This window comes from Petromyzon marinus, chromosome 2 (genome assembly GCF_048934315.1).
Source record: "Petromyzon marinus isolate PM22_M1 ecotype Great Lakes invasive population chromosome 2, UKy_Petmar_22M1.pri1.0, whole genome shotgun sequence".
NCBI lineage: Eukaryota > Metazoa > Chordata > Hyperoartia > Petromyzontiformes > Petromyzontidae > Petromyzon > Petromyzon marinus.
This window is the reverse complement of record NC_133668.1, coordinates 5,589,368-5,605,967: the sequence shown is the minus strand read 5'-3', so window position 1 is coordinate 5,605,967 and position 16,600 is coordinate 5,589,368. Positions and strand designations below refer to the sequence as shown.

The 16,600-nt window shown below is 50.9% G+C and overlaps 1 protein-coding gene across 2 annotated transcripts in view; it reads right to left on the bottom strand.

The window, feature by feature from the left end:
• Positions 1-219: 219 nt before the first annotated feature.
• The window catches only part of WNT6 (Wnt family member 6), a 49,505-nt gene continuing 33,124 nt past the window's right edge, over positions 220-16,600 (bottom strand). For both annotated transcript variants that reach the window (XM_032966340.2, XM_032966341.2), the window contains one exon: positions 220-5,040. In XM_032966340.2, the coding sequence (XP_032822231.1) occupies positions 4,579-5,040 (462 nt within the window). In that variant the 3' untranslated portion in view covers positions 220-4,578. The remainder of the gene's footprint in view (positions 5,041-16,600) is intronic.

Here is a 16,600-nt window from a genome sequence, read left to right as displayed (position 1 = left end):
GAATAATATTGGTCGCTAAAGCCGACTGCGTGTCAAGCTGGCTGTGGTCTGTGACGCGCCTGTGGGCGTTCATGTGGTGCGTATGAGGCTCTGATGTTGGTCCATATCGTTGTTGCGGGGATGTGTGAGTGGAGTTCTTGGCCTCTTTGGTGCGAAGCGACAATCTCGCGGTCCAGTGCTCACGCCTCTGACAAATAAATCCTCGAACATTGTCGCCTCCTCGAACAAAATGAGTTTATTCCAAGACTGCATGTCGGTGGACTTAAGTTAATCTCCTATATATACACTCTGTATAGTAGCAACGTACGGTTAGTAATAGCGGGCGATACGTTACCCATGCAACTATAATACTGTACTGCACATATAAATATGAGGCATCTTCCAGAAGTTTAAATCGAAGGTGACAGGTTTAGGTGTCATCATCATCATCATAATAATCAGTATCATCGTCACCATCACTCAGTGGTGGCTACATCGAGCTCCTTAGAAAATGCAGGGCGCGCTCATTTGTTCTGAATAGCACGGAGGCAAGTACGTCTGATACATCTGGCTCTAAAAACCCAAATATTGGAAAGCTCCCAGCCTGACACCCGGCCCCCTGCACCAAATGGAACATTCTAAAATCCACGAGGTTGGGTGTTGTGGACGTGGGCACTCGTTATTTTGGAATGTTCCATTGCGGGGGTGGGTGTCTGGAATGGGTGGTTGACTGGAGTATAACGACACGAATTCACTGCTAAGTGAAGCGATCCCCCATGCCGCGTCGATCATGGGGGTTGTTTATTCTTTGGCCGTACTTCGTCACGCTGGTCGGTGCGCATTGGTGAATCGGAGACCATTTCAGACATTACTTTTAAATGACCAACAAAGGAATGAAGGTGTTTTTTTTCACGACAGGGTTGTCCGCTGGGTGTGAGGTCATTCGCTTCACCAAGGCCCTCACCCCCGCCAGTCTTCCACCGTAGCCGAATGGACGTGTCACAATGTACGTGTCAGTTAATGCGCATTTTTAAACAACAACAACAACAAACAGCAGCAGCAGCAGAATATCGGACAGGCACACGTGTTAACAATAAATACGTCTCTCGAGCTGTCTCCCCTCTTCTCTCTTCCATCAACCACACTCATCTCGAGGCATCTTCTTTCGGCTTTTGTTGTTGTCGCTGCTTCCTCTCCTTCTATTCTCGCGGATTTTGTTTCGACGGCAGACACGGTGACGCTTACACGGGACGCTGGCACTTGGCTCTAAAACAAATTCACGCGACAACAACAACAACAACAAAAAACCGCACGAACCGCGTGGACAAACTCAGGCGAGATCATCTGTTTTTTTTTTGTTCCTTAAGTTAAAATATACAAGAAGACAATATGCGACATGTTGTTTTTCTCTCTTTCTTTCTTTACGGTTGTACCGTGGCGTTGTTCGGCGTAACGCCCGACGTTTCGCTGCGCTCGCGTTGGGAGTTTCCTTCAGGAGCTGAACTGAGCAGCTCACTCTCTGCCTCAATTCGACAACGTTGCCCGGCCGCCGCCGCTACTGCTGCTGTTGCCGCTGGTATTTACTGGACATCTGTGAAAAAGAGCTTCATCGCTCATCGGATTCCTCCAGTCGTCATACAGATTCTGATTCTGTTTTGAAGACCGCTTGTATTGCGATCGAAACGTCGTGGGTTTTTTGCTTTTATTTTATTAACTACGTTATTACTTTAATTTTCTATTTACGTGACTTTACCGAAAGAACCAAGAATATAAAGATTCTGATTCTGTTTACTGGGCGGCTCAGCTCTTTCTCTCTCTAGCACAACCTCATATTCGGTTCCAGAAGAAGCACCCCACCCAGCGTGCTGGAGCGAAACGTCGGACATCGCGGTCACATTCCGAAAACGCATTCGAGAGCTGTGCGGCACAAGGGCGTCAACCCCACGCAAGGAGAGGACTCCCATTCCGGGAGAAATCCGGGCCGCTGCAAATGTCACGGAGGAAGAACAACAGCGGGCAGCACGGAAGCAAGATGCATATACATACTGTGTCATTTGTCGCTGTGTGTCCTCGTTGCTACAAAACGTGCGTTCGTGATCTTTAAGTCAGTAGTATACATTCGTCCTGTCTATTGAAACGCGAGCTACGCACGGAGACTTACGGGGGGGGGGGGGGGGCAGGGTGGTTAGGGGCGGGGGGTGTGGAGCGAGGAGGAGAGAGTTTAGAGCCAGGTGCGCGGGAGTAAATGCGGGGATATGATTTAGGCTAGGAATGATTTTCCGATGAAGACTGAAAGGGGTGGAGGGAGAGAAGGAGAGAGCGAGGATGATTCAAGACGGTTTGGGTATGGTGGCGGCGGGGACGCAGAGAGGGATCGAACGATGCCGATGATGATGATGATGCTAAGCAGAGATGGAGGGATGGGTAGAAATGTAGGTAAGATTGACAGAATGAGAGGGAGTGTAGTTGATGACGGATGGATGGTGGCGATAGACTTGTCCATAACTGAACTGAATGAGTGCGTTCATGAAGGGAGAGGAGGATTCGAGGGTGGGAAAGAAAGAGCAGGTTGTGTAAGGCACAGGGCTGTCTCTCGCGTTCAGTGTGCTCGGGAACACACAACGGTGAACGCGAATCCAGAAACACGCGCTCGCGGCAGCCGCTGCCATTCCTCGCGACTGCAAATTTCACATTCAACCAATGAATGGAAATATGGGGGGGGGGGGGGGAGGGGAGAGAGAGGGGGGGCTCTGCTAATCTGTCCGGAGAAGGACGCACGCCACGAGGTCTGGAGTGGAGAACGTGAACGTTCGCTGCTCCATCACCCGCACTCATCTACAGAGCGTGCTCTGTGTCATCATCATCATCACCATCACATAAAGCGTGCCACGTAGGCAAGTGTGCAAAGGCATGTGCGTGTGCGCGCGCGCGCGTAATACGTGCGCTTGCGCCTAACGCTTTGCACGCAGCACACGACGACAGTTCGAAAATAACAATAATCAATAATGATACAAATAACACTTAACGATAAAGCGGGTTTCACGCTCGTTCGCTGACGCACAGGCACGCCGGTAGGCACTGAGGCAGGCTGCTAAAGGCACTCGATGGACGTTGAAGGCACAGACACACACAGACACACATACAGACACACACACAGACACACACACAGACACACACACAGACACACACACAGAGACACACACAGACACACACACACAGATACACACAGACACACACAGACACACACACAGACACACACAGACACACACAGACACATACATACACACAGACACACACACAGACACACACACAGACACACACACAGACACACACACAGACACAAAAAGACAAACACACACACAGACACACACACAGACACAAAAAGACAAACACACACACAGACACACACACAGACACACACACAGACAGACACACACACACGCGCGCGTGCCGGTCAGCGTTCTTTTTTTCTTCTTTCTCAAAGTCCGTCGGGCTTTGTTGGTGTCACAGCGTCTGTGAAGAAGGCACCACACTTGTGTGTGCTTCTATATATATACCATGTATATATACTTTAGTCGAAAGAAAACATCTCAGTAAGAATAACTGCTCCACGACGATCGTGTCGGTAGCGGTGGTGGTGGCGGAGGTGCTCTTCGCGGTTCTTGAATACGTTCCCCTTCTTCTGCGAGGGAGGCGTTCCGAGGCCCAGCGGGGTTGGCCCGATCATTCGCAAGACGAACGGAAGAACACGGGACCACGACGAAAGGAATAGCGGAAAACGATCCATTCGAAGGACCATCGTCGTTCATCGTGTGTGTGCGTGCGCGTGTGCGTGCGCGTTTGTGTTCGTGTGTGTGCAAGCGGTTAGCGCGCTGCACTATAAACCTGGCGACCCGGGTTCGATTCCCGCCCTCGGCCAACACCAGTGACGATTATCTGAACCGGTCCGGGGCCTCCGCTAGGTCGACTCAGCCTCAAATGAGTACCCGGTGCGGTGTGTAAACATCGCCACTGGGGAGACAAAGGCGGTCGGGCGTGGTGCTGGCCACCCACCACCTCGTGTGCCGTTCTGGCCTTCGTAGGTGCTCGCTAACAGCACTTGCCCCTACAGTCTGTTAAAGCTATACGGGGGATCTTTGTCTTTGTGTGCGTGTGTGGACACGTCGACCGTGCATGCGTAAAAAAATATATCGCCATCATTACCACCACCACCACTGCCTCGATCACCATCATCAGCAGCAGCAGCAGCAGCAGAGGAGTCGCTGGGAGATGCTGAGCTTCCTCTATCGTGCAAATCACCACCACCGTCATCATCATGACGATGATCACCACGCTCATTATGGTCACCATCACGGCCGTCATCACCATCATCATCATCAGTGGCAGATGCTCAGCTCTTATTTCACCGTGCGAACCATCATCCACATTGCCACTATCAGCAACAATCATCTCGATCCTCGTCATCACCAACACCACCGCTAGCCATCATGAATCACCGTCACTGCCAAATACTTAGCGCTCTGCACCATGAGAACCATCATCATCGCCGACCGACCGTCCGTCATCAACCCCTAGGTCATCAATCATCAACAGCGTTCGTCACTGGCAGATGCTGAGCTCCCTCTGCACCGTGCACTTCTTGCAGTGCACCACGCAGCACCACTGGAAGCGGCACTGGCAGTTCTCCTGGAAGGTGAGGGTCTCCTGACGCGCTCCTCTGCCGCAGCACAGGAGGTCGCAGCCGCTCATGTCGAGCGCCGTGCTGTTGCACGTCCGTCCGCGAGTGCCCAGCGAGCCGGTCTTGCGGTTCGCCGAGCAGAAGTCGGGCGACTCGGCCGAGTAGATGAGGTCGTGGCTGCCCGGCGGCTTGATGTTGTGGCCCACCGGCAGCAGGGTCTTGCCGTCGTTGCTGCCCATCACCTTGAAGGCGCCGTCGAAGCGATCCTTGAGGCGGTCGCCCACCTCCCGGAACGGGGGCATCTTCTTCCAGCACGTGCGGAGGGCGCACGAGCCCGAAAGGCCGTGGCACTTGCACTCCACACGCATGTAGTCGCTCACCGCCTGTGCAAAGCGGTGCGGGGAAAGGTGGAGGGGGGGTCGTCATTACGCAGGCTTTGGCGACCAATATTATACATTAACACCCCCCCCTCCATGGTCGTCGCACCTGATTCTCTCGCAAGTGACGACACTACATTTACCCCCTCGATTTAATACCGAAGCAGGAGGATTTCTCCATTATCCTGGCCTTCGCCTGATGACGCTGGTTGAAATTACCGGCGAAACGTCACGGTCCTCGACTTGCAAACGTTGCGGGTTTACTCTCCAACACGCCGGTGTGCTGTGCTAGTAACCAATTGGAATGTTTTATTTGTTTAACAAACCTTACTCATTGGCTATGTCGGGTGGTGGTGGGTTTAAAGACACATTCGTATTTACGCGATCTAACCAAAAAAACCTATCTTAAAGTGATCACCATCATCATCAGCAGCATCATTATCGATCTTCATTGGTCCTCGCTAACAGCACTTGCCTCAAGTCCGCTAAGGCTATACGGGGACATATTTGCCTCTGTGTGCCGAGTATGTGTTTCGTGTGTTGATTTCTTTGTGTGCCTGACTGTGTGTGTGTGATGTTCAGTAGGTAGTGTAGCGGTTAGCGCGCTGCGCTACGAACCCGGCGACCTGGGTTCGATTCCCGCTCACGGCCAACACCAAAGACGATTATCTGAAACTGTCCCGGGCCTCCCCTAGGTCGACTCACCCTCGAATGAGTACCTGGTGCGACGCGTAAACATCGCCACTGAGGAGACAAAGGCGGTCGGGCGTGGTGCTGGCCACCCACCGCCTCGTGTACCGCTAACAGCACTTGCCCCTACAGTCTGTTAAGGCTATACGGGGGATCTTTGTCTTTGTTGTGTTGAAAGTGTGTGTATGCCTGTATACGCGTGTGCTATTGCGCCATAACCTCGACAAACCGTGGTTCGATTCCAGACTGTGATGCACATCGCTTGGCAGGCGGTAATCCTGCCTGGGTCTACGCAATACGCGTTCACCGAGAACCTAGGGCAGTGTGTCAATACCAATACGGGAAGACAAAGGCGGTCGGGCGCGGTTCTGACAACATCGCCGCCTCGTGCATCATACCCGCCTTAGTAAGAGACTCCGACAATCCATTCAGCAACCCTAAACGGGGGGAAATCATTGGTTCGCGAGTGCCTGTATGTGTATCGTTTAAATATGAGTTGTGTTTGTTTGCAACTTCGTGTCGATTATTCGGCTTCTATACATTGCCACGTGACAAGCCACTTCGTTGAACTATCATTTGTGGCCAGGTTACTTCTGAAAAGGGAGCTGATAGCTCAATGGGCTTCACCTCGTATTCATTGTCTGATGTCTTTCTTTATATTTCCTATAGTTTGCACCCCTGTCCTGCTTTTGTTTATTCTTTGTTGTTGTAACTTTCTGACCCCGTGCCCCTACAGGACATCTGTGAAAAGGAGCTTTACAGTTCATCGGATTCCCCCCCAGTATGAATAAAGATTCTGATTCTGAATATAAATCGCCTTTCCTGCGTTACAATCACGCTTATCCTATGGGTGCATATATCCACACCGTATATATATATACACACACAGCATATAATTACTCTTTCATTCTTTCGGTAAAGTCACGTAGAAATAAATCAAATAAAATAATAATAGAATACAAAGTTTCGATTGCAACACAAGCAACCATCATCAGGTACAAATGAATGGGAAAACAAACGTATGCAACTTGGAAATATAATGCAACACAACACAGAGAGTCGGCCAACAAAACAGACAACACCCCATCTGGTTGATCACGTTCTTCCAAAGATTGCTAAATTTGAGAGAGAGACAAAAATAGACACGGAGATAAAGATCCCCCGTATAGCGTTAACAGACTGTAGGGGCAAGTGCTGTTAGCGAGCACCTATAAAGGCCGGCACGGCACACGAGGGGGTGGGTGGCCAACACCACGCCCGGCCGCCTTTGTCTCCCTAGTGGCAATGTTTACACATCGCACCAGGTACTCATTTGAGGCTGCGTCGACCTAGGGGAGGCCCAGGGCCGGTTCAGATAATCGTCACTAACGTTGGCCGTGATCGGGAATCGAACCCGGGACGCCAGGTTCGTAGCGCAGCGCGCGAACCGCTACACTACAGCTCCTCACACACAGACAGACACACAAGCAGAGAGAGAGAGACTCACACAGAGACAGAGAGAGAGACATACACATAGGCACACAGAAAGACAACGCCTCTGTGTTGAGGCCTTATATAGAGAGAGGGGGGGGGCAGAGGGGGGGGGCTAATCGGAGGTGCGGTCGGAGTACGGGGGTGGGATGGGCTGGGTGGGATGGGCTGGGTGGGAGGTCCTCCCAGAGGCGGCCCCCCTACCCCGTAACGCCTCTGTGCACGCGTGCGTGACGATGGCTTTCACGAGAACGCCAGCCCACGCTGTTGGCCGGCGTGGCCTCTCGATCATCTTCCCTGCTCCTCCTCCTACCTCCTCATCCTGCGCCAGCGGCGAGTTTCATTTGGCGAGGCCATGGGGGGGGGGGGGGGGGGTCTCTGGGGGTGTGTATCGTGTGCGTGTTGGGGTCGGGGCTGGAGGGAAGGGGGCCCCTTTCGCATCGTGGCAGCGTCGTCCGCAACTCCCATTAGCACGGTTGGGCTAGGTGCGGCACGAAAGAAGTTCAACATCCATGCTTATACTCTTTGGTTCTTTCGGTCAAGTCACGTGGGTGGAAAAATAACATAAAACACAAAATAATATACCACGACGTTTCGATTGCAACACAAGCGGCAGGCGCAAAAAATAATTCAGCAGTGGAACTGCTGAAGCAGCGAAGCTGGTTCAGCAGTATTTTGTCCGCCTGAGGACGACCGCTTGTGTTGCGATCGAAACGTCGTGATTTATTATTTTGGTATTTCATTTTATTTTTCTACCTACGTGACTTTACCGAAAGAACCAAAGAGTATGGATTCCTGCTGTCACGAACGCTTCAAATCAAGATCCATGCCTGTATATTTTGTGTTACGGGGTAAGATCTACGAGGTTATGTCGCTGTTTTTCAGGAAGACGATTGTCGTGTTTAGTTTGTTGTTCTTTCCCCAACCCCCGCACCTCCGATGAGCACGGTCGCGCTCCGCACGGTGAGAGCGGCAACGGAGCGGTTAGTGCACAGCTGAGCTACGTAGCCGGCGCAACCGAGTTCGACTCCCGCTCACGGCCAACACCAGCGACGATTATTTACACGAGTATCCGGTGTGTGTGTAAACATCAGCATTGGGGAGACAAAGGTGGCCGGGCGTGGTTGTTGGCTACCCACCCACCTCGTGTGCCGTGCAGACTGTTACAGGTGCTCGCTGACAGCACTTGCCCGAACGGTCTATTGAGGCCATACGGGGGTATTTTTCTTTGCGTGTGCACGTATCCGTGTGTGATTGAAATTAAACACGCGCATGGCCACTGTTGACTCGGTGCATCTCCAATGAGTGTAGGATGTCGACTGGCTGGTGAATGTGTGGACCATGGCCTGTAGACTGTGTAGACTGTGTGGACTGCAGGCGCTAGTCTCTCCATCAGAGGTCCGTGACCAAAACAACAAGAAGAGCCATTTTTTTGTTAGAATTCGGTAAAAAAACCCTCTATATTTCAAGAGCCGCAGCGCCATGTAATGAATACGAGACTGCGAGTCCTTAATAGACAACGTCAAGTAGCGGTCCTTGAAGAGCCGCGTGCGGCTGCGGGGCAGCAGGTCGCCTACCCCTGCTCTCGACCCAAAGCCGTAGTCCAGAATCTTTAAATTCACCATGTTAATCATCTATCCATGTTTACCAACATGATGCGCTCGACAATCACCGGGCGTGATGGGTGACGCGGTGGCTAGGAGATGTTAACTACTTCGCCTGGTATACAGGAGGTCGTCGCTTCGATCCCGACCCCGACGCCTGCTGTATATTTGGAGTTTGCATGTCTCTCTCGTGGTCCTGCACACGAGCTGATTTAATCGCTTTATGTATCATGGGACCTCCTTTGCTAGTACCAAAATATGAGAATAGGTTTTCCTCTTTTTTCGGGCAATAAAACAGGTGTTGAGATATATTCCTGGTTCTTTCGGTAAAGTCACGTAGAAGGGAAACAATAAAATAATAAAAATCTAAAACAATAAAATTCTCACGACGTTTCGACTGCAACACAAGCAATCATCATCAGGTGTGAAAACTACAGCAAGAAAATTTGAAAAAAGTGGCGGTTTTTTTAACGTTAGCACCACGGAGAGCGATTTGTCAGTTATTCAGATGGACGAGTCCATCTATGTTCGGAAAAGAGGAGGGGGAGACGAAAATAATGGATGAAACCTTTTACAAGGAATCATGTTAGACCATTTGAGACGAGCCTCAAAAGAAGCTGTCTCTGGTGTGGACCAATCAGTTTCAAGGACAATGCATATATTATAAGGGTATGTTTTTTGTTTGCATTCTGATCGCAAGTATTGTGGTTAATGCAGACATGATTCCTTGTAACAGGTTTCAGTTTGGTGTTTTAACATATTAACACCTGTTTTGTTGCCAGAAAAAAGGGGAGACCCTATTCGCTTTATGTATGTTCTATATAATGAACTCCTTTCGCATGCTACGCAACCATCAGTACAAATCGGGGGTGCGCGGGTGGAGGACAACAAAGTAACCACAACAAGCATCTCTAAAGAAGTGACTTTTCGATGGAGATGTAAAAGTGTTTATGGCTCCAGTGGCGTCCTAATACTAGAGAGAAGAGCGTTCCAGACGGGCCGCAGAAGCGCATCTGAAAGTGCCGCGCGATGTGGTGGCCTCTGTCTTCGTTCAATGGCCAGGCAGCCACAAGCCGCCGCCGTGACGATGACCGGAGTTCGGCGCGATGGTTTGTGCTCATTATGCTGATGGGTCGGGGGTTTAAGGGAGAATTGATGAGTCGTCACGTGCCCGGTCAGATGTTGGTCGACTCGCGTCACAACTCCATCACCCTCGGGTCACTCTCATGACAGGGCTGGTAGGGAGCACCACGTGGGGGGGGGGGGGCGTGGGGAGGGGGTTGTAGAGATAGGGGGGATGATGAAGGTTCACCCACCCCACATCTCCACCCATTCCAAATTCGTATCCAGTCAAACAAGATTCTGCTAAAACAATTACTGTAGTCCCAATTAAAGCGATGGGCTTTTGCCGACCCCTGATCCTAAGTTCATGCACACAGGGAGCAGGGGGGGGGGGGGGAGCAAGGCACCCCCCCCCCTGCCCCCACGCTAGTTACGCTACTGGCTAGCACAGGAACGAGACGCGTGGTGGGAGAGGCGTCGAGCGGGCGGTTTGGCACGAGGGCTACGCTGGGGTGGTGGTGATGCCACACGGCGTTGAGGACGCGTTCGAAGGGTTCCGATCGGCCTGGTTGCATCACCGCTCGCATGTAACGGCGCTTACAACTGTTACATAGTTGCACGCATCCACTGCACTTGTTACGTCATAAAATGTTATGCCGCTTTGTTGCGCTATCATTTTGGACAGGTCGCTTCTGAAAAATCAGTGAACACCTCAGTGAGCTTTGGCTGGTAGGATGTGGATGGTTTAGTGTTGTATTTGTGTGTGCTTGAGTTACTTGTTTACCTTTCTTGTACTTTGCACTACTATCGTGTTTTTGTACTGTTTGTTGTTGTAATGCGTTTACCCGCCCCTACTGGACATCTGTGACAAAGAGATATATAGCTCATCGGATTCCAACTGCAGTATAAATACATATTCTGATTCTGACACCAATTTCCGTTTGCATTACAAGTAATTAATGGCTTTCTTCTTCATGTTCTACTTCATCGAGCTGCAAATAATTACATACAGCGCTTTGTCAATCCACTCTTGGATGGAGGCCTCCTCACAACTGTGTCTTCCTGAGGGTTGTTTGACCATACTTCACCACGCTGGTGGTGAGTGCGAAGTGGAGACCGTGTGGTAGGGCTGTTCCCGGACCCGGTTCAGCCACGGCTCGCCTCTGATGTTCGCCACGCTTTGTAGCCACCACTCCCTTCCTGAACCCGCTATCGCGTCTGATGTTTTGTACGACCCCGTCCTGGTTCTTGGAACAAGTGGCGCAGACGAGGAGCGGTTCTCAACACTTGATAGGTTCCCAACTGCAGTGGAGAGATGTCAACTCCCTCGCCTGGTATATAGGAGGTTGTGGGTTCGATCCTGACCCTGACACCTGCTGAATATTTGGAGTTTGCGTGTCTCTCTCCCCGTGGTCGTGTGGATTTTTTTGTTATCAGGCTCCTCCACATTTAGAATCAACGTGCGGTGTCGGAGTGGTTAGCGCACTCCCTTATGTAAACCTGGCACCTGGGTTCGATCCTCAGCCAAAGTCAGCATCTCAACCTGAATACCCTCTTCCTCCTGCACCCCATTCATTAAACCGCACTGACCAGTTTGGCGAAGTATAGTCAACCAAACGCATGACTCACATGGCATAAGGACTCCTTCATCCAGCAGTGCATTAATAAAGGGTCTGTCTGTACACGACATTGCACGCCATGTGGACTGCACGTGCATAGCCACGTTGGCGCACCCAAACACACAACAAAAACAAAGTTCCCCCGTATAGCTTGTAACAAACTGTTGGGGCAAGTGCTGTGAGCGAGCACCTATGAAGGCCGGAAACGGCACACGAGGGCGTCGGTGGCCAACACCACGCCCGGCCGCCTTTATCTCCCCAGTGGCGATATTTACACACCGCGCCAGGTATTAATTTGAGGCTGAGTCGACCTAGGTGAGGCCCAGGATAATCCTCACTGGTGTTGGCCGTGAGCGGGAATCGAACTCTCGTCGCCGGGTTCGTAACGTCGCGCTCTAACCGCTACACTACCGCTTACCCATACACACACACACAAACAAACACACACGCAAACAAGAACAACCCAATGTGAATCGGCGCCCTCCGTGTCATCACGCGCGACGTGTTTAAGCAATCATCACCGGGCGCGTGCAGCGTGTAACGACTTGATTTGTTCCCGATAAAACGGAGAAGATTGGTTAAACGGCCGAAAGCTGCATCAGCAGCGGCGGTGGTAATGTTTTGGTGGTGGTTGTTGGTGGCCGCTGTGCCTCGAGGGGGAAACCGACGTTTTGGGGAAACCACTCAGGTCCGGTGGGCGAGTGAAGATTTATTTCCACTAAGCGGTGTTTGTCCCGAGGGGACCAGGTTTTACGCAGCAGATCTCTCCCTTCCTGCTTAACTTTGCTGCCCGCCGCTTTGTGTGTGAGTGGGGTGCACGGGTGGGGGTGGATAGGGCCGATGGATATCCGAAGCAGTTAACGCACAGACACACCACACGGACACGGACAGAGGGGAGCGCCGCGGGGCTCGCTTTGTGCTGCACGCTAATGGGCTAATGGCCTGAAAGGGTACGAATAAGGGGTTCTCTCTCGCGTGGGCTGGGGGGCTCGCTGTAATCCGCCTTAACCCCCTACCCCCTCTTGTCCTCCTTGGATGCCCTCTCCCTTCCTCTACGCTCCCCCTAACCCCCTACCCCCCCCCCCCCAGCATTATAGCTCCCCCCCCCCCGCTGTTCACCGGGGTCGCGCCCTTCTCACCCCCTTTGTAACCAACCCGAGGCCAGCTCCTCCTTCTCCCCCGCCACCATCTGCATCACAATGCGGTTGGGCGAGTCGGCCGCCACCTCCACGCGGTCACCGTCGCCTCGTGGTTTGGGGGTCAAAATAAAGGCGGCTCCTCTGTCTCGCGTCGCTCCGTGTGTACCAACTCTCGCTGCCGTTGTTACCCCCCGCGCTGTATATCCTCGCTGTATATCCGCGCTGTATATCCTCGCTGTAAACCCGCGCTGTATAACCGCGCTATATATCCACGCTGTATATCCTCGCAGTATATCCGCGCTGTATATGCTCGCTGTATATTCGCGCTCTATACCCGCGCTGTATATCTGCGCTGTATAACCGCGCTGTATATCCTCGCTGTATATTTACGCTGTATAACCGCGCTGTATATCCGCGCTGTATATTTACGCTGTATATGCTCGCTGTATATCCGCGCTATATACCCGCGCTGTATAACCGCGCTGTATATCCGCGCTGTATAACCGCGCTGTATATCCGCGCTGTATATCCACGCTGTATAACCGCGTTATCATCTCTTCGCCATTGCTATTCGTATCCCACGTACCGTTATTTAGAAACACGAATGGAGATTATTTAGATCGTGTTTTTTACTGCTATGAATGTCCAAATGATAAGCCACTTTGTTGAGCTATCATTTGTGGCCAGGTTGCTTCTGAAAAATAAGTTAATACCTCAGTGGGCTTAGCCTGGTTGAATGGGGATGGTTTAGTTTTATTTGTATGTACAGTGAGGGAAAAAAGTAGTTGATTCCCTGCTGATTTTGTACGTTTGCCCACTGACAAATAAATTATCAGTCTATAATATAGCATTATTATATTATTTAATTTGAGCAGTAGTATCACAGTGGCTGACTAGAATACAATGTTTAGAAAATACTCTAGATGTTTCTAGAAGATAGTGATGTTAAATATTTAATAAGTTTTTGTTAAATGTTAAATCTTTCAGAACATATATGATTGTATATGATAAGCAGGTGTTATCATACCTACTATAATCACCAAGGAATGTCTGTCCTTAACGCTCGTGATGTCACTCCACATCGACCAGACCCCCTCATTAATATTGATGAGCAGGTGACGTCCTCCAAATGGACACCCCCCGCCATTATTAATATTACCTACTATATTTACTATAATGAGCCAAGAATGTCTGTGTGCAACGCATGTGACGTCACTCCACGTCGGCCAGCCCCCTCATTAATAATCAAGAACAGGTTACGTCCTCCACGTGGACCCCCCCCTCAATAATAATCATGAGCAGGTGACGTCACTCCACATGGAGCACCCTCCCCCCTCATTAATAATCATGAGCAGGTGATCAGTCCGCCATTAATAATCATAAGGAGACGTTCTCCAAATGGACACCCCCCCCCCCCATCATAATAATAATTAGCAGCTGATGTCACTCCACGAGCGGGCCGAGGAGCCTCCTCCCCCCTCCTCAGCGTCACCTTACAACCCTCACTACAAAGGCAGAACCCTCACGTCACGCGATCTCCATAACGCTTTTGAGACATCGAAGTACCTTCTCTCATCACCTTCTCTCATCACGGGTTAACAGCGGCGCCTGGCAGGGGGCATCTCGAGTAAAGTTCACGACCTGTATCAAGTCGACTGTCTCTGTATGCACTGTATGTACGTTGAACTTCTTTCGCACCATACGTAGTCACCAGTGCTAATTGGAGGACAACAAACTGAACACAAAAAGCCATTCTAAAAAAATGAGTTTTCAATCTAGATTTAAAAGTGCATAGCTCAAGTGGCTTTCCAATTTCGGAAGGAAGGGCATTCCACACGGCCGCAGAAGCGCATCTGAAAGCGCGCGATGCGGTGACATTTTCTCATATGTACCAATTTATTTGTACTGCAGAGGTGGCAATCCAACTCATCACACACACACATAGACGATGCGTGACAACCTATAGCTGTCTTGCCACAAGGGAGCGTTATTGTGCGCACGTGATTAACCTAACGCAGCATCGAGAGAGCTCATTTACATTAGGGTGAGGTATTGTGCTTGTTGATACAATCGCGTGTGTATGCGTCGCACGTGATGTAGATAACAATTCAAATAAAGACGCAAGTATTGAGTCTGTGCGCACGTGTGCGTCACTCGTTGGGGGGGGAGGGGGAGCGGTGGGGTAGCGGTCAGCGCGCTGCGCTACGAACCCGCCCATCCGAGTGCGATTCCCGCTCACGACCAATAACGGTGGCGATCACCTGAACTGGTCCTGTGCCTTCCCTAGGTCGACTCAGCCTTAAACACCGTCACTAGAGAGAACAATTGCGGTCGAGAGTGGTGCGGGCCGTGCCGTCGTGTGCGTGATGTTCTGCACCTGAATGGGTGCTCGCTAAGGGCACTTGCCCCAAACAGATCGTTGAGGCTACTCACTTTGTCTCTGTCGCTCGTGACGTAATAAAGTGCGCCCATTCTAAATCGCCGTTGGTCTCCCCCCCCCCTCCGCCTCTAATCACAGCACCTGATATGAGTTAAATGATGACGTCACCCTGCTGCTGCTCTATATAAAACCGGGAGCAAGAGAGGGCTTTACCATTCTGGCGAATTGCCCGATGATGCTGGATGTATTTACCAGCGAAACGTCGTACTCAAACTGTCAATGTGGATTCACTCTTCAACAAAGTAGTGAATTATTTGTCTTTTGTCAACGTGACACTTTTTTTGCTGATTGGCCGTGTCGGGTGGTGGAGGGTTACGACACATTTATAAATAAACGCGATCTAACCCAAAAACCTTTATTATGGACGTGGTACGTGTATATCAACTATCAGGCGCGTGCGGCGTGTGACCACTGAACGGTTTGTAATGGAATCGGAGCTAGGTTGGTCAACTCGGGGAGCCGTGGTGGTTGGCGAGGAGCGCCTGAAGGCGACGAGGTCGTGGGGGTTTATTTTTTTCAGAGCTGGCTCAAGTAATTTGAAGAATAATCGTTCTGCGTTACTGTTATTATAAGCAATAGAATTTGGCTTAGAACTAACATTGAATTGACTTAACATGTAACCCCATGTCAAGTTAAATAAGGACTTGTACTGTTTTACGTCTGTATCGCTCTGAATGCAGTCGATCTCGAAAGCTTGGCAGCACTTAAGTCTGCCAACACTCGGGCAGCCAGGACCGCCTTGGAATAACGTGCGCTGCGTAGACTTGCGCTGCGAGATGGCCAACAGATACGATATGACAGCCGTGAATTCTTGAATCTATCTGTGCGACGCTTTGGGCGTTACCCCCCACCCCCTGCCTCGTATGCGCGGAGGGTTTCCGAAACGTCGTGATTTTTTTGTTAGTTTATTTTTACCTACGTGACTTTACCGAATAGAACCTTCCCCCACACGACGTCAAACGCTCATTCGCGGAACTAGACAACACCACAATGTGGCAGGACCCTCTTAAGCGAGAGTCCCGAGACTCGGCGGGCGGTAAAGGAAACGGATATAATATCAGGACCTCTGCAGGGCGCCACGGTGGCGAGATGTTATCTCCCTCGTCTGGTATGGAGGAGGTCGTGGGTGGTGTGATCCTGACCCTGACGCCTGCTGTATATTTGGAGTTTGCGTGTCTCTCTCTCTCCCCGTGGCCGTGTGGATTTTTCTCTGGGTCCTCCGGATTTTCCCCCTCCACGTTTAGAATCAACGTCACGCGTTGCGAGCATTTGGCTCCTTTCTAGATTTGAAGCTTTCGTGACTGCAAGGATCCATACTCTTTGGTTCTATTCGGTAAAGTCATGTAGGTAAAAATAAAATAACAAAAAAATCACGACGTTTCGGCCACAACACAAGAGGCCTTCATCAGGTGAAGGGACCGGACTGTCCAGAGGACAGCGTTGGAGTGAAGACTGCCAAGCCCAGGTCGCGTCCTTTAAGCTTTTTTTCTTCCCACACAGCTTAAAGGACGCGACCTGGGCTTGGCTGTCTTCACTCCAACG